The following is a 19,429-nucleotide window of genomic DNA, read 5'->3' as shown; positions in this document are numbered from 1 at the left end:
TAAGTTGTTGATCTACATTGTTTGTAGCAGAAAATACACTGTTGTTAATTGTACAATAATATACAATGTAGACATGAGGTTAATTTGTTTTTGCTGTTGTTTATTTGAATGGTGTTAAACTGTGAAGGGCATGAAAGTAAAGAAAAAGGCCACACACTCGTAGCCATGATGCAGGATTTATTTGGAAACCAATGTTTCGACCACGCAAGGTCTTCTTCAGGGAATGAAACTGGAAACTGTGAAGGGACTGGGATTGGACTCAGTATATGACAGTGGTGGGAAAAGTACAACATTTTTTTACTTAAGTAAAAGTACAAAAGTCTCAAAATGTAATTAAAGTAGGAAAGTAGAAAGTACTCATTAATAATGTCCCATTGCACAAGTTTTCAAATAAAATAAAAGTATAAAAAATCTTTGAAAACAACAGATCTACAAGCTCACAATGCGTTGCATGGCGATGCATTGTGAGCTTGTAAATCGGCTATTTTCTAATAATGGCCAAAATGTATAGGCTGAAGTGGTATGTTGTGTAATAATAATCAAATTCTACAAAGTAGGCCTAACTCAAGTTTTCAAATAATTGTAGTGGAGTAAAAGTATAAGATTTGCCTCTGAAATGTAGTGGAGTAGAAAGTAAAAGTACTGAAAATTGGAAAATACTCCAGTAAAGTAAAAAAAAATCAAAATTGTATTTAAGTAGCCTACAGTAGGCTACTTGAGTAAAGTTACTTTACACTTATTCTTGTAACGGGCCCTAATTCAGCTGTGTGGAAGAATAACGGGACACCTCTTGTAATAAAGAGCCCCCCCCCCCCTCCGTGCCCTCCTCCCCCGCACAGCCAGGACAGATTCCTGCGTGCGCGTTCCCGTGTCCCGCTCCGAACGCGCGCAGCTGCAGAGAGGCCGTGTGTGTGTGTGTTTGTGCGTGTCTGTGTGTGTGTGTGCGTGCGTGTGTGTGTGTGTCTGTCTGTCAGGACATGAGGAGGAGGACGGTGTTTCGTTTAGAAAGGGTATTTTTAGCGTGCAGTTGGAGTTGCAGCAGCAGCAGTGTGTGCGTGTGTGTGTGTATGTGTGTGTGGGAGATTCGCAGGGGGGAACAACACTCTCCATCTCCCACCATAACTAGACTGCAACCCGAGAGAGATCGATCTATAGCGCGCACAGCGGCCGATTATACGGTAGTAATAATAATATTAATCATAATAATAAGACATAGCGGATTGTCGCTGCTGCTGCTGCTGCGCTCTGCGGGGGGCAGAGCATCATCGGCGGACGGGACCTTCTTCTTTTTTTTGTATCATCATCACATCAAGTCTCTTATCTCTCGGCGTCGGTCGGGTCATTTAGGGTGCCGTTGTTAACAACAAAACGGCCTGCTTGCTGACTGTGCTGCTGACCACACACACACATGATGATGACGATGGCCAGCAGCGCCGGAGGAGACGACGACCGCGAAGTAGGAGCGATCAGCGGCGCCCCGCAGCCATCAGACGAGCCGGATCAGCCCGCAGCAGCAGCAGCAGCAGCACCAGAAGCAGAAGCCGGCGTGATGAGCCACCCCGAACCCGCCTATCTGGAGGCACAGAAGTGGATCGAGGTAAGTCAAGTAGTGATGGCCTCCCTAGGCTATATAAGAAGCTGTACGGGTCTGTCACGACGGTGTGGTAGCTGTAAAGTAGGGGATATATAAATACACGCCATTATTGTTATTATTATTATTATATTATTATTACTGCGCCGTCACCTGTTGGGGGGTCGCTGCAGTGTCGGGTTACTCACTGCGTCTGCTCAGGACAATGCGGGGGAACCGCTTCTGTTTTAGCAAGAGAGGAACGTGCGTGTTCTTATGAAGTTCCACACAGTAACAGCTTCAGTGTGTGTGTGTGTGTGTGTGTGTGTGTGTGTGTGTGTGTGTGTGTGTGTGTGTGTGTGTGTGTGTGTGAGAGAGAGAGAGAGAGAGAGAGAGAGAGAGAGAGAGAGCCCAATTTAGTGCAATTAGCCCAGGCCTGCCATCTGACTGTGAGGGGGGTCTGGGGGTCCTCCCCCCGAAACTTTTTAACAGAGTAGATCTAATTTCCTGTGTTCTGGTGATTTTTGTGAGTTTGATGCTTTATCAGGCTTGCTTTACTAGCATTGTATAATGATGGGTACAATTTCATCCATTATTAAAACACAAAGAGTTGGCCTGCAGAAATTGCTTTGATGACTAAAGCAATGACTGACCCATCTTTAATAATAACCATTCATTACTAGGTGAATATCTCTGTATGATTGCATGCACTCATGCACTGACAACACCCGCCGGGGGGAGGGGGGGGATTCCCCCAGAAACTTGTTAACTTAGTAGATGTAATTTCCTGTGTTCTGGTGAATTTTGGGAGTTTGATACCAAATCAAGGAGAAACCAAGGAGAAATGGCAATCCAGGAGTCCTCAAGAAGATGTGGTTGAAATCAAGGAGACTCCTGCAGAATCCAGGAGTGTTGGCAGCCCTGAATTATGATAATTTGAGAGTGTACATAAAGTGTGTACATAAATGGAACCATTTGTGTAGGCTACTCTCTCAGTTACAATGTTGTTGTTTTTTTACTCTTACATCCTCAATTAGAGACAGACAAAATGCCCTTTGAAGCTCGAGCTAGGAGAGAGAGGCGGAAGGACGGAAGGAATGTGTCCTCCAGTGACCATTTGTCTTTTTACAATGTGCGGAAAAAAGTGCCATCAGATCAGTTTGGCACTTTGCTGGCACTCACTGGTGTGAATCCAATGGCACCCACGTGAAATCGGTGACCTATCCAATTCTGTGACTCCATAGAAAAAAAAGAGAAAAAAAGGTCTGTTTTCCTCACGCCAAGAGGAACGCCCCCCACTTCTTTCAGGCGTGAGGGGATTCCGGTTGCCATGGCAATGAAACCGGGGACGGCACTCTAGCCTACGCACGACATCCTGACATGAGTTGATCACATTGTTGTCCTGGTTTCCATTTGCTGGTCATCACCGAGCTGCAATCCACTGACTCCCATCACTCTACACAGTGTGTGTGTTTGTGTGTGTGTGTGTGTGTGTGTGTGTGTGTGTGTGTGTGTGTGTGTGTGTGTGTGTGTGTGTGTGTGTGTGTGTACATATGTGAGGACAAAGTCCCCGGTCCTCACAAGATTTGTTGTTTTTTCGTTTAAAACAAGGTTTATTTTAGAGTTAGGCTTATTAGGAAAGAATTCAGGTTAGGATTAGTCATTTAGAGCTTAGGTTTAAGGGTCAGAGTTGTGCCAGATTTACCGTATGCTTCAGTTGCTGTGCAACGAAAAGTAGCTGATCTACTGTACTAAAAATGGCATCGATAAAATCACCATCCTAAATGTTGATGTCCTCACAAGTATAGTAATGAAAATTGTGTGTGTGTGTGTGTGTGCGTGCGTGCGTGCGTGCGTGCGTGCGTGCGTGCGTGCGTGCGTGCGTGCGTGCGTGTATGTATGTGCGGTCCAATGCGGTGAATCAGGGTCTGTGCAATGCCAGTAGGCCTACACACAATGACCCATTTCTTTCTGTTTTAAATTTGGGTCTATGCATGTGGGACAGTTCATGAAAGAGACTTCAGCAGCTTCTGTTCTGCAGTGACTGAAAAGCATTCACAGAGATTATGGAGGAACAGGATGACAAAGCTAGGATGCCATGATAATCACCCAAACCCCCAAAAATGTGTTTACCCCCCTACCGGCTTCCTTTGGTTACACAACCCCCCCTCTCTCTCTCTCTCTCTCTCTCTCCTGTCCTCGTCTGTTTCTCTGCGAGTCTCCTCTTCTCCTCTGCACCCCCAACCCCCTCCTCTCAGTAATTCCTCAAGTTAACCACTTGCAACCTGGCATCCCTATTTTGGGCAAAACCTTTCAAAGTTAGCGGAAACAAACAATCTACAAGCTTACAACGTTGTGAGCTTGTAGATCGGCTGTTTTCCTGTTTTCGCCATTCATCGTTCGACAAAGTAATTTATTGGGCCTAGGACAATGGTTCTCAATGTGGGGTCTGGGGACCCCCAGGGGTCCTTGAGAGGGTTCCAGGGTGATCTCCAGCTACAGTAAATGATTGATAGTTAGGAACCAAAGGGTCCCTTATACTTATAGGCCTGTAATGCCATTTGCTCTCAGAGTTAAAACACTATTTTAGAATTTGAATTATATTGGGGTCCCAGAGATACACGTAATGGCGGGTCTGTAGCCTGATTAATATCAAAGAGGGTGAAAAGGGTTGAGAATCACTAGGCTACAGTATATAGGCTTACCGTAAGTGGTTGCCTGGGACATGTTCTTCCTGTGCTTTCACTCCCACCATCGCTCTGATGTGCCAGACTTACAGTAGAGCCAATCAATTGCTTCCCCTTAAACGCCCTCTCTCACACATACTGTATCCAGATACTGTACCAGCTCTCACTGCTTGGAGTTAGGCCTACTGTCAGGGTTGCCAGATCTGCTCATTATAATTTCCCCGCAAGATTTGATTTGAAAATAGCCGATCTACAAGCTCACAGCGCGTCGCATCGCGACGCGTTGTGAGCTTGTAGATCGGCTGTTTTCAAATAGCTGATGTATATGTTAAATTGCTCATGTGCCCCATAGACGCTTCTTTTGGGCTGGTTTTCCTAGGTTGCTTGTTTCTCTCACAGAATCTGGCAACACTGCCTACTGTTACTGTTAAGTGTGCCCATTATCACCCATTATCGCGTGAGTCGTGACCCACATCGTGGGCATACCTACTTGCGTTTGTTTCTGATTCAAAGTTAGATCACAACATGGAGTTGGAGCTATACTTTTGAATCAAGAATATGCTAAAATGAAACCTCCCAGCGCAGCATACGGTTCCAAGCAGTCGGCAGTCTTCTAGAAGACATGTTTTCCCCTTTAGCTTCCAAAAGTAACAAAGTCGATTTCACAAAGGGGGGCGGGGGGGGGGGGGGGGTCGGGATCATGACCCACAGCCAGACATCAGTGTTTCCTGTTATGTGACAACAGGACGTAACTTATAAAGGACAACAAAAGATCTGGTTAGCAGATATAGGGAGGAAAGGAAGCAGTTAGAAGGACATGGGAGACACAGGGGAGAGAGAGATGTGCTGGGATTCCATTCAAGGCCACGTTGACGAGGGTGTGAATTCAGCTTCCAGCTTTAATTAAAAAACACAGATGATCCAGCAGGCGACGGAGCTCCGCAGTCAGCAATAAAGAAGACTCGGGAGAGTCAGACAGTAAATACAGGGCGATTTAATCATGCCATGGACGCGGGTCATCACCAAGGTGACGGACAAATTAAAAACGACCAACAAAAGAAAAACCTTCTCTGACCACTTGAACCCCAGCATCCATATTCTGGGGGGAACATTAGCCAAAAATAGAAGATCTACAAGCTCACAAAGCGTTGTGTTGCGAGTGCTCTTTCTCAGCAACGCCCTGCTCAATCACACAGACACACACATAGATTAGACTAGAGTCCCAGAGATAAAAATCCTATCAAATGGGGGTCCGTGGTCAAATGCATACCACACAGGGGGTCCTTGAAATAAATAAAGGGTGATAATCACTGAATTAAGATACTCTACCCAGGAGGGAAGTGGGGGAACACACATCTCTTTATCCTGTGACAAATAACCCTATTTTGATAAATTCCTGCTTCAGCAGTATAGGCCCACAGTGGAGAGAAACAGAAGCAGAGTTGCCAGATTCTGTGAGAGAAACAAGCAACCAGGTCTAGGAAACCAAGCCCAAAAGAAGCGACGATGGGCCACATGAGCACTTTAAACATATACATGAGCTATTTGAAAATAGCAGATCTACAAGCTCACAACGCGTCGCTATGCGACGCGTTGTGAGCTTGTAGATCTGCTATTTTCAAATAAAATCTTAGGGGGAAATTATAATAAGCAGACCTGGCAACACTGAAAAGGGGGTAGAAGGCAGGGTTACATGGTGTGACATAGTGTAGGTGGGTCTTGAGTCACATTCAAACCATTATATATATCATCACACTGATGTGGTCAGTGCATTGACTGCTTGAGCCACTACAGTGCTTCCATAGAGGTGTTAACTGGGAGCTGGTTTAACCATTTTAAGACCTACTTAATACTAAAAACAATAGCAGATCTACAAGCTCACAACGCGTCACATCGTGACACATTGAGCTATGAGTATTAATGCTATATGAGTAATGTAACCAGTTTTAGGTAAAAGTAGTGGTACTCGTGTTTGAACATTTCTAGTGAAAGTACTGAAAAGAGACCTAACTTAAGTAATACACATATACACACACGTGCGTGCACACATACAAATAAGATTACCTGTCTGTCTGTCTGTCCATCTGTCTGTTTGTTCGTCTGGGCTAGATGAACCCTAGTCATTTGAGTGTCCCCATGAGCTTTTCTCTTATCGACAATCTCAGGTCAAAATATTTCCTAAATAGGCAGATTGTAAGCTGAACCATACTGTCTTTGGTGACCCCATGGGCTTTTCCTCTAGTGTGACACTATTGTGTCTATGTATGTGACATGGCATCTTAGCCCCACTAGTGAGAGCGTGAGGCTCTAAGGATGATAAAAGTCTGGCACTATGACGAAAGCTACAAAACGACCAAGCATGGTCAGCTACATTCATTGTAGCCGCGTCACAGTTGATGTGGCGTTCAACGCCCTCGTTGACATCATTTACTGATCATGTAATCACCAGTACAATGGACCGCAATGGAAACAAGCCCCCTGGGGCTTTTTGTATTTTCCTCATAGCAGAGATTCTTTTGACTGTACTGCCGTACTGTTAACAAACATGTTAATGAAGAGTTCAATCAATCAATATTCAATCATCAAGCGTGCGTCCGTGTGTGGGAGCGATGACCGAGCATAATATGAAAGAAAATAAAGGCTTGGGTTCAAAAGTGCAGGGAACTGGCTGATGGTGAGTGGATGGTGAAGAGTGGAAATGGCTTAAACAAAAACATAACTGATTGACACTTCACTGCGTCATCGAACACTGAACAAAGCTGAACCTTTTGTACTAGCTCGTCATGTGGCGATCAATCTGGGAACCCATTCGGTAAAAAAAGAAGATTGAAGATGTCTTGAGAGATTACGTAGCGACAAGTGTCTGGCGTCAGTTTGTATGTTGAAAATAGCTTGTAGCCTGTTGCCTTTTCACTGCTAGTGTGAACTCATTAGCATTAGTCTAGTCTGTTTTGTCCCCCTCCCTCCCTACGCTGTCTTCCAGCTTACTAATTCTCTGGTTATTTCGAGGGTGCTCAGACTGACCAGTGCTATTTCCAGGAGGTATATTTATATGCTCTCACAGGTGGGGAGGACTCAGTGTTAACCATGCCACCTGTGTGTTCATGATACTACTTCACTCTGCATGTGTCTGTTGATGCCACGTGTGTGTGTGTGTGTGTGTGTGTGTGTGTGTGTGTGTGTGTGTGTGTGTGTGTGTGTGTGTGTGTGTGTGTGTGTGTGTGTGTGTGTGTGTGTGTGTGTGTGTGTGTGTGTGTGTGTGTGATTCAGGTTGGGGTTAGAGTTAAAATTAGGCATTTATGGGTTACGTTTACACAGCCGAGTGCTCCCTACCCCCATTTCAGCCAATCAGAAGCCTTGGAATCAGGAATACAATTATCGCTCTAGGGGTTGGGGTTAAAGTTATGCCTGATTTAAACTTAGTTGCACACCGGCGTCGTGTGCCAAACATCGCACTGTGACGCGTTGTGAGCTTTTAGATCAACTATTTTCGGTGTGACGCCAGCGCACAACTAAGTATAACTCAGGCTTTAGGGTTAGGGTTAAAAATGGCATTGAAAAAATGGCCTAAAAGTTTGATGTCCTCTGAAGAATAGTAAAAGATGCGTGTGTGTGAATCTGAGTGCCCATTCTGTGTGTGTGTGTGTGTGTGTGTGTGTGCGTGCGTGCGTGCGTGCGTGCGTGCGTGCGTGCGTGCGTGCGTGCATATTCCATATACAGTACATGTCTACCTGTACAGCACGCTCTCCTCTGTCTGAGGCAGTGGCGCCGGAGCCTGTTTAATTAAAGGACACTGTGTGTCCCCCCTATTCAGTCCAGCCAAAAAACAAAAAAAAAAAACGTTTTTAAATATTTTTTTTAATAAATAATAAAATCATTCCAGTCCCCCGCACCTCGCGACCACCGCGAGTGCGAGGTGAACCAAATTAACCGAAATAACCGCATTATCCCCCCCAAAAATCAACAAACCCACCCGAAATAACCGCAAAATCTTTGTGCGTGCGCGCTTCGGTTCACGCGTGCGCGCACGGTCCACATTCGCGCGCATGCATGTGTCCCTGATGTGTCCCCCCACGTCATATTCCGTTCCGGCGCCCCTGGTATGAGGGTGCATGTATACACACTGTGTGCGCACGCCAGTTTGCGCGCGCGCGTGCGTGTGTGTGCGTGCGTGCGTGTGTGTGTGTGTGTGTGTGTGTGTGTGTGTGTGTGTGTGTGTGTGTGTGTGTGACCAAACACCAGCTGTGCATGGGTCATCTATGTACAGTACAGTATGACATTGCACACCAGATTCTTGGGACACACCCAGCTTGGGTGACATTGGTCTCCATGGGAACACAACACACCCCCAGCCTATCAGGTGTCACCATCTCCAGGTTCCAGGCAGTAGACCAATGGGGTTGTCTCTCACCGGGTGATCGGAGCAGGAAATAAAGTCTGGCACACACTCACTACACACCATGTGTCAGTACTAAGGACACAAGACTGGATTAGAATCTCTGTCTCCAACAACACATAGTTTTCTCGCTGTGTCACTACTTATTATTATTATTATTACTATTGCATCAATGTTTCTACAACTAATTTGATATTAAAATACATTCATTGCATTTTATTATAACAATAATAATAATAATAGTAATAATAATATTTCTCAATTTGTCAATACATCATTCATATTCCATACATCAGCGGTTCTCAAACTTTTTATTATTTTATTGTTTTTATTATTTAAAGGTCCCCCAGCTTAGTATGCATTAGGCCACAACCGGTAAGGGTCCATTTGGTTCCGAACTATCATACTTTTTAGAAACAAAAAACAATAATCTGTACATTGAAACTACACACACTACAGGATGCCAGGTCAACAATGACCTGGCATCTGTCTACATAACATGCTATCTAAATCTATCTACATTTTATGTTTTGCATAAGCCTGCATAAGGTCGTTGAGGCTAGGGAAAGTGCTATGGCAAGTGCTACGGGCTAAAGTGGAGTCTGAAGAGGAGAGTCTTCAGATTACGGCTCAAGAATGGGAGTGAGTCTGTAGTTCTAATTGCAATGGGGAGTTCATTCCATAGTTTGGGAGCCAGAAGGGAGAAGAGTCTGGGACGTGTGGAGTGTTGTCCCGGATGTTTTAGTGAAGATTCTGCCAGCTTCCCTGTGTTAGCTGATCTGAGTGAGCGGGAGGGGTTGTAGGGTTGGATCAGGCTTTGAAGATATGGGGGTGCCATGCCTTTGGTTGCTTTGTAGGCCAACATCAGTGTTTTATACTCTGTGTGAGCAGTAACTGGGAGCCAATGGAGGGAGCGGAGAATAAAATGTAAGCATACATTTTTGCATTTGTCTATCAGCCTTGATATTCACAGGTTGCTGTGGATTTAGTAAATCCAGGCTATGTTGTTGGTTTATTGAGGTCATACAGTAGACATACTGGGTTGGTTCATTAGGTCATACAGGCGGCACAGGCCTACTGGTTGGTTGACTGGGGTCATCATCATGTAGGCCTACTGGCTGGTTGACTTAGACTTTGATTTAGACTTTGACTTAGATTTGCTTTAGTTTGTACTCCCTAATGCTTTTTACGCACATACTGTGACATGTGAGCATGATATACAGTACGTTGGGGTAGGTTGGCCAACTTAATCCACCCCCCTGTTCATGCTATTTTTCGTACATAGCTGTGTAGTGCTGCTGCTTTGGCTAAAGTATTATAATTTCACATGTCTAGGCCTATTTCTCTTAAGTTATTCCTGAGTATACATTTTGTCTTTTACTTTACTTACAGTGCATTGACCTGGGAGTTGCAAATAAATGTCTTTGCACCCACAATAACAATAAAGGAATTGAATTGAATTGAATTGAATTGAATTGAATTGAATTGAATTGAATTGAATTGAATTGAATTGAATTGGATGGAGTGGAGTGGAGTGGAGTGGAGTGGAGTGGAGTGGAATGGAATGGAATGGAATGGAATGGAATGGAATGGAATTGAATTGAATTGAATTATCGTTGATGTTGTGTTAAATCGGTGCAATGTGATGGTATAATGGTACTTTTCATGTGGGCCTTCCTAGTCCAGAGAAGTGAATAATGGCTTCTCTTGTACGGCATCTCCTGTGTAATCCAGGTGTGGAATGATGATCTCCCTCCATCAGTCAGGACTGCAGTTTCACTCCTCATCTTCCGTCGCAGTCTGAAAACCCACCTCTATGTCTGCACTTCTTACTCGTTGACTATTCAGATAGATGCTACAGTATGCAAATAACTGCAGAGTAGCAGACAGCATTTGGAAAATCAGCTTTCTCCACGAAAGGCTCTCAACTTTGGAACATGATACCAATTGAAAAACTACTTCCAGATATAAGATGCTTTACCACAAAGGTTAGTTAACCACTTAAGCCCTATATAGCTGACCGGGGTCCCCCAGGGCTGTACTTGGTCTGCTCTTTTTTTCTCCTCTACATCGCTTTGCTGAAAATAGCAGATCTACGAGCGGATTGCGCAGAGAACTTGTAGATCTGCTGTTTTTGCCGAAAGTTCACCTATTTCCGCTCAATGTTTATATTTTTTTCTTATTTTCTTTGCCAAATGTTCGACTGTTATGATAATAGGCTCTATGCACAGCAGCCATATTGGAAAGAAATTGGCCCCCTACTCATCCGTAAGGGGCCATTTGGAATCCCCTCAGAGAACCATGAGGGTCCCTGGACCACAATTACTGGTATAGCAGAGTCTTCCCTTTGAGCCAACATGAACAATATCATCGCCCTGATTCTGTTTGACCAGAATGGAACAGAGCCTACATTATTAGTATCATTGGTAACACCTGTGAAGGAAGTTAGGAAGAGGCCCAATTTATTTCCAATATGTCTGCTAGATCTTCTGTTTTAGCAGAATAGGGAATATATAGGGTTCAGGTGGAGTGCTGGCTGACAGCAAACCAAAGCTCTACTTACCTTTAATCATATGCGCATTATGCGCTGATATCTGTGCGCTCTAGTAGGTTGAGAACATATAAGGGACACGAGGAAACCATCAGGAGCCTCCCTCCGCTCCATTAATTGTACATTATGTATTCTCTTTCAAACAGTGTGTTTATTTTTAAAAGCCTAACTAGGGACACGCATTGTAAACTAGATGAGTGTGCTCAGTGGAGCGCAAATCTCACCTGGAGTCACGCCGGACCTCTCTCCGTCTGGCTGTGATGATGGCAATGTTGTGGGCTTATGTGTGTGTGTGTGTGTGTGTGTGTGTGTGTATGAAAAGTCAAAGGGCAATGGGGGCAGGGATATAATGAAGCGCTATAATTACATCATTATGTGGCTCTTTTTGACTACAAGCTATTTTCTGGGCGCGACACCAGCGCACAACCCAGCATAAAATGACCTGTCTTACTGGATCTGTTGTCCATCATAGTCCTCCCTAACATTTTCGTCTAGTTTTTTATTTTTAGACAAAATTGTAAATATATTTAGTATAGTTTTAGTCATTATAGCTTAATTGTTATTTAGTTTTCGTCATAGATTTAGTCAGAGTGTCAGGCTGTATAATATGGAGACACAACTTTGGACAGTGAACACAATGAACAGTAGTGTGGCATGTCGTCACCGGGACAAACATGTTGGTCACAATGGTATAGCCCTGAATTCCAGGTCATAGTCCGGACATCGCATACACAGACCAGCAGGGGCAGACTGGAGACAATAGCCTGGGAATGTGAGAGAACGTAAGAGACGCATACTTCCCACAGATTACATGCATCCAAAGTGAGTTTGAAAACATGGCCAACAACAAAAAAAACTCAACAATGTGCGAACACAGCAGCAACATTTGTGAACTGTTGTGATAAAAAAAAATCCTCCCTTTCTTTTGCCGATGGGTTCCCAGATTGCCTTAAAGGAGGAGTTCACCCAAAAAATGACTTATTTTCTATCAATTCCACACACTATGAAGCCTTGAATCCATGGATTCTTTTTTGTTTTTGTCGCATTCCTAAGCTAATAATTTGATTCCCGTCTCCTACCGGCTAATGTATCCGGTAGACACAAAGTAGATTATTTGTGTCTCCTACCGGAAATACACACGTCATCAAATTATTGTCTTAGGAATGCCACAAAAACAAAAATAAATCCATGAAATCAAGGCTTCATGGGGTGTGTAATTGATAGAAAATAAGTAATGTTTTGGGTGAACTCCTCCTTTAACACCCTAACCCTCTGTACGGGGTGGACCTCTGACATAGACCTACTGCGCATATAAACAGAGCTGCTACCTTTAAACACATTTGAAATCTGAGGCTTTTTGTGTACTATTTTAAATAGTTTTGGGCAAAATGCAGCTAATTGTCCCAAAAGTGACAATGATTTCTGCTATTTGTTTCAAAAAGCTTTATATCCGTGCCAACATATTGAACATTGCAATGTGACATAGCTCTGTTAACACAATGCTGTACCCCCTCCAACTGTACATACTTTCCCCATTTATTTCTTAAATTGTTTTTTATTATGTTTTGACACTTGCTTTAGCAATGTAAACGTATGTTTTCTCATGCCAATAAGGCTCCTTTGAATTGAAATTGAATTGACAGCAGCCCTCATATTTGTCATTTAACTTTGATCAAGCCAAAGCACATAAATACTCATTAAATGGTCTCAGATAATCTATGGGAGCGTATACCTTTTGTTTTCCAAGGTGTGCTACATGTACTGTATGTGTTACAACAACATTTGCTGACATCTGTGTTCAGTGGTTGCTGTTTTAATTTGCATCAAGAATAATCCGACCCAGTGCCTAAAAATAAATGGAAACCAACCTGCTCACCTGACAAAGCATCTGGTGGCATTTCTGCTCCTGATGCTGGCTGAAAGTGGCAAACAGTGAGCACTGGAGTCACTGGGGTCACAGGCTTACTGTGAGGTCACCAGTTCTGGTGTAATCAGTGACCAGAGATCCTCAGTGTTCATTTAGCTTGGACCCGGACATAATGTTGGCAGACATGACATCTATTGGAGTTTCCTTTTTGGTTTTTCTCAATGTAACTCACATCGACTGTCACCACTCTCACTGACGAGCCCTTTGATATAGCAGCAGACACACAGACAGACAGATAGGGAATTATCTGTGTGAGAGAGTATTAAATGTGTGTGTGTGTGCGTGAGTGCGTGCCTGCATGTGTTTATATGCTGCCATGCGCGTTGTGCACGATGTGCAAGCGTGTGTGTGTGTGTGTGTGTGTGCGTGTGTGCGTGTGTGTGTGCGTGTGTGTGTGTGTGTGTGTGTGTGTGTGTCACAGCTGTCCGAGGGAGATTAAGCGCAATGGTCCTAGACAGCCAGCTGTATGTGCATGATAGAGATGAAGAGAGAGAGAGAGAGAGAGAGAGAGAGAGAGAGAGAGAGAGAGAGAGAGAGAGAGAGAGAGAGCAACCAAAGACAGAATGATGATCGTATGGATTAGAAGAGAGGGATGACAGAGAGAGAGAGAGACATGAAGAAAGACCAGAAAGAACAGAGTTAAATGAGAGTAAGGAGTGTGTGTGAGAGAGAGAGAGAGAGAGAGAGAGAGGGTTTGATCGTCCAGGTGTCAGAGGCAGTACAACAGAAGGTGAAATAATGATCACACTCACACAGATTTGCTGACGGCAAAGTTTCCTTGTACGCAACACAGACCTCGTATTACCCTGCTAACACAAAGTAGTCTCTTAATAGCTACACCAGTGGTTCTCAACGGGTCCATTTGGTTCCATCTGTATACACTCTGAGTTATTGACCTGTAAGGGGTCCATTTGGAACCCTGAGGGTCCCTGGGCCTCTCTTTGAGAACCACTGAGCTACACTCATACCTATAGTATGTACACACCATCACACAGTTAAACTGAAAGGAAATATGTTCAAATGGAAATAGGTTTTACATAAAAAAAAAATCAAAGGTGAATTCCATGTAAATGTATTGTTCTAGTATGGGTTGTTGTGCGCCATTTTCTCTGTTTGTTATGCTAGTGAATTTTCATTGCACATACTCAGGGTTGGATTTGCTCGGGGTGGAATCCATGCCTCTGTTTTATCCCTGCTTCTGGTCAGATACATGCTTTTCCTTTAGGGAAAACATAGATCTGATATGTTTGATATATTTGTGTTTGATAATATATATAATATCAGCTGAGGAGGAGGTGATATACGTGTGATGCTCTCTGACGTCCGATCACTCTGGATAATTATACAGATCCTGATTAATCCTAGGATTAATCCAGGATTAAGACTCTCTCTCTCTCTCTCTCTCTCTCTCTCTCTCTCTCTCTCTCTCTCTTTCTCTCTTCTCTTAACCCAATGTTAGATTACTACTGTGCTACAAGTGTTTAACCACACGAAACCCTAGTGGAAAAAATATCCAATCTACAAGCTGACAAAGCATCGCAACGTGATGCGTTGTGAGCTTGAAGATTGGTTATTTTCACTATTTTACATACAAAAAAAGTGTAGGCTTAATTGTTTAACATGGCTAACAATAGTGTTGTATCACAATGGTTCTCAAAGTGGGGTCCTTGGGGGGGGGGGGTTCGAGGGGGTCCCCAGCAAAAGTAGTTAATGCAGCATCACAATCATTTTAACCACTTTATCCATTTATACGTTACGGCTATTCAAAAAAAGCAGATCTACAAGCTCACAGCTGCGAGCGTGGCCAAATATATATCAATTTGGGTGTCCTTGACACGAAACAATTTGAGAACCAAGTTGTATGGAAAGTTAGTTGTAGGAAATCAAACAGTCTTGATGTCGTTAGAAGCCCAAACACAGAGCAAATGCACAAAAGGCATTTAAGAGAATGCCTGAGGTCAACTATTTTGCGGCTTCAGAGCATAACAGCATGCCAGCTCAATGTGGAAGAGAGGACCATGACACACCGCCCATGTTGGAAGAGTGAATGGAAGCCTTTATGTCCCCAGCAACACCAACATTCCACCCAAACAAAATCTGCTTGAAAAGTTGTTGAAATGACTTCCTTTACCTATAAGTGCAGCAGTCTACGGTCAGTTTCGGACCTACGGTGAAAGATTAAAACGACCTGCTTTTGACCCAAATTTTTGCCCAGAATAAGTTTAGTTTTTTAGACCACAGGTTAAGGTCCCGACTACAATATGCTACATGGCTGAGCTTGTCGATAAGTTATTTTCCAATAGCCAATGTAAATGACATAGGGTTAAAGTGGTTCAACTGATTTTGACGCTATATGAACTCATTTTGCCCCCTGGAACCCACTCACGGACCCCCCTGAGGGTCTCCGGAGCCCACTTTGAGAACTACTTTGCTAGGTATTATGGCACATGACGAGCTTAGCACGGTGGGTGGTCTCGGTGGGAAGCGTGCCCCTCACCCCTGGCAGTGTTACCGCCACGCTTTACAACCCCCCCCCCCCCACCCCCCCCCCACCAAGCCTTTCACTCCTTTCCTTCTCTCCACGGCCGTCTACATGAAAGGAAGGGTCCTCTGGTACACTATAGCTGGCCTACTTCTCCCTCTCCTCTCTCTCTCTCTGCCTGCCCCCCCCACCCCCACCCTACCACCTCGGGGCTTAATGGTATCTGCCGCTGCCATTCATCCAGACAGAACGGAGCGGTCCATGTCGGTGGGGGGGAGGGGAGGGTTCAGGTCCAGTTACAGGCGGCTGGCGCAGAAATACCCTCAAGGCGTTTGGCTCCCCTTTTTTTTTTCTTTTCTTTTTTTTCATAATGCAACACACATGAATGCTCACTTTAACATGCTCTCTCGCTCGTGCACGCACGCGCGCAGACACAAGTAGGGATATTTACGCGCACGCACACGCACACGCACACGCACACATTCCGCTTGTCCTCGCACAACCATCACAAAGCCCTGACACTGTTCCATTTATCCCGCTGTGAACTTTACAAAAGCTGCAGGAATTGATGTGTGTGTGTGTGTGTGTGTGTGTGTGTGTGTGTGTGTGTGTGTGTGTGTGTGTGTGTGTGTGTGTGCGCGCGCGTGCATGTGCGTGCGTGTGCGTGCATGTGCGTGCACGTCCACTAATCAGCTGTCCCTTTGCCCTTTCACCATACGTAGTTTCTCCCTCTATTTCATAGCTGTCACACACACACACACACACACACACACACACACACACACACACACACACACACACACACACACACACTCACACACACACACACACACACACACACACACACACACACACACACACACACACACACACACACACACACACACACACACACACACACACACACACACACACACACACACACACACACACACACACACACACACACACACACAATGGTCCCGTTCTGCATCCTCTGCAGCAGTGTCTGAGGACAGTAAATTATGCATGACTGTGCTGTAAATGTTTCAGAGCCCTGAGAAACATTGGCCGTGCCAGTAGGGAGCTGCGTGTGTGCGCGCTCGCGCGTCTTTTGTGTGCGTGCGTGCACGTGTGAGAAACAGTAGGATGATGAAAAGAGGGTGATGTAGATAGGAAACATCTGTCCAACTCTTACGTAAGGAAGAAACAATAGGCTGTTTTCACAGTGCTTAACCACTTTGAACCCCAACGTCCATGTTCTGAGGGGGAAAAGCTCACAATGCGATGCTTTGTGAGCTTGTAGATCGGCTGTTTTTGGGAAAGAGCTTTGGTGTAGACGGGAAATGTGGTCCAAGTAGAGTTGTAAACTCAAGTCCAGTCCTCTAAAACCACAGGGGTTTAACCCATTCAATGCGGGAACGCATCTGCAAATGTCTTCTTCTGAAAAAAACAATGTTGCTATATCAGTGGTTCTCAAACCTTTTCATGTCAAGATGATATGTATTTAGCGGCGGACCCCCATCTAAAATGTTTTGTTCCGGGGACCCCCAGAAGCAAAGATTTGAGTTACAAATGTTGGAGATTTGCAAAAAAAATCACGATAAAATAAATAAATAGCAGATCTACAAGCTCATAGCGTGGCACTCGGTGCCGCGCTATGAGCTTGTATATCTGCTATTTTTGAATAGCCAAAGTATAAAATAAGGGTTAAGTGGTTAGGGCCAACCACACCAAGCTAACCGTGACTAGTTACTATATCTATAGCTGTAACTGTAAGAGGTGTGGAATGTTTTGTATGAATGATCATGGTTGATGTATTGCAGTGGTTTTCAACCCTTTTCATATCAAGGGCCATTATTTATTCGGGATTTGAGCCACGGACCACCGTTTGATGAGACTTAGCCTCTCAGACTCAAAACGTAGAATATTTGGTTATCGTTGGATAAGATTGTGTCCACAATTCCATGCTGTACCATAGGAGAGACAACAGGCAAACGTTGATCAAAATAACAATTCTTTAATTAAGTAATGCAAATGTTTAACAATAATTTAACTCTTGAGAGCGTTAAATGAAACCAAATGGACTTGCAAGGGTCCATTTGGTTTCATTTTACGCTCTCAAGAGATCTCTCAGATCTCTCAAGAGATCTCTCAAGATCTATAAGGGTCCATTTGGTTACCAAACTCTCCATCATTTAGCTGGGGACCACCTGGAACCCCTTCAAGGACCACTGGTGGTCCCCGGACCACTGGTTGAGAACCACTGATGTATTGTGTCATGTTGTAAAATCACTCCTACTGTAAGCTGAAATGCCCCAACTTCCCCACACTTGAATTGGGTCTTTTACAAGCTGCAGACAGAGGATTAGAGAGGGTGCATTTCCTGTGGTCACGGGTTACTGAGCCTGGGTACAAACCAGATTGAACTGACGCCAGATTTTTGGCTACGACGCTGATCCCGATTTTGGAGAGAACTTGACCACCGTAGATTTACCAATGTTTTGACCGATATTTTGTCAAAGCTAGAGTTTTTCAACTTGAGAGAACATAGCATTACTTTTTGAGAGATAAACACATAAGCAGAACTTCATTTTATTTAACCACTCCCTCACGCGTTGTGAGCTTGTAGATTGGCAATTGTTTTTTAAACACAGAATCCGCCTATAATAACATGCCCAGAATGCGGATGGCAGGTTGAAAGTGGGTAAAAACTCAGGACACATCGACTGCATAATTGCTAATACCGATGACATCAAACAGGTGAAATAATGACGTATATATTGGGCAGCTTGATATATATCTGTCTGGCTCTAGTTGGCTGTGCCTGCCAGTGAAAGTGACGTGTGGTCACCAGTTGCATCAGTGTGTTGTTGTGATGTAATGGGATTGACACTGTTCCATAACTCACCTCTGTGTAACCTCAATCCTCGTGGCGATAGTTGCACTTGAATCAGATCGGTTTCTTGGGTACAGCAGAATAGGTAAGACTTCCACGGTCACTTGTTGGTTAAGTGGGAGGGTTCATGGTTCGACCTCGGCACCAGTGCAGTGCCAATGCCATGGATATCTGTGGACTTTATGCTGTTAAAGCTTTACTCCTCAAAACAGTAAAGAGTTCAGCAGCACAAAGATGGACTCAACAGCAAAGGAGGCACGTGTTTGTGTGTGTGTGTGTTTGTGTGTGTGTGTGTGTGTGTGTGTGTGTGTGTGTGTGTGTGTGTGTGTGTGTGTGTGTGTGTGTGTGTGTGTGTGCACAGGCTCAGTGTCAACACAGGGTGTGCAGCCTGTAATCTGCGTTAATCTGGATTAGACCTTTAAAGGGACGTCAGTCAAACCTCTCACTTCTGACTGCCGGTTACACAACACCCCTGTCTGTGTGTGTGTGTGTGTGTGTGTGTGTGTGTGTGTGTGTGTGTGTGTGTGTGTGTGTGTGTGTGTGTGTGTGTGTGTGTGTGTGTGTGTGTGTGTGTCTGTCTGTCTGTGTGTGTGTGTGTGTGTGTGTGTGTGTGTGTGTGTGTGTGTGTGTGTGTGTGTGGGCTGTGATTCTGTGTGTGAGCTCTGTGTGGGCCTTGGGTCTGTGCGTCAGCTCTGGGTTGGCTGTGCGTCTGTGCGTCAGTGTTTATGTGATCGTTTACTTTTCAGTCTCTTTCTTCTTTCTGTTCTGTGATTGGTCCTTTCCCCAGGGCTGGTGCGTCCGGTTTCTACTTCAATGTGACAGACTTACTAACATCATGGCTGCCTCTCATGGCTACAATTGTTTGTTTTAATGCTTTTATTAGTCAAACAATGTAAACAGCACGAAGGCACAGTAAAGCATATAGGTTAAAAAGATAA

At 44.4% G+C, this 19,429-nt stretch overlaps 1 protein-coding gene across 2 annotated transcripts in view; it reads left to right on the top strand.

Moving 5' to 3' along the window:
* Positions 1–862: 862 nt before the first annotated feature.
* Positions 863–19,429, top strand: part of LOC311064751 (uncharacterized protein) — a 51,897-nt gene continuing 33,330 nt past the window's right edge. For both annotated transcript variants that reach the window (XM_084084683.1, XM_084084682.1), the window contains exon 1: positions 863–1,597. In XM_084084683.1, coding sequence (XP_083940809.1) covers positions 1,409–1,597 — 189 coding nt within the window. In that variant the 5' untranslated portion in view covers positions 863–1,408. The remainder of the gene's footprint in view (positions 1,598–19,429) is intronic.

Source organism: Gymnoscopelus microlampas (genome assembly GCF_963454915.1).
Source record: "Gymnoscopelus microlampas genome assembly, chromosome: 2".
Classification (NCBI taxonomy): domain Eukaryota; kingdom Metazoa; phylum Chordata; class Actinopteri; order Myctophiformes; family Myctophidae; genus Gymnoscopelus; species Gymnoscopelus microlampas.
This window is presented reverse-complemented; position numbering and strand designations above follow the sequence as displayed.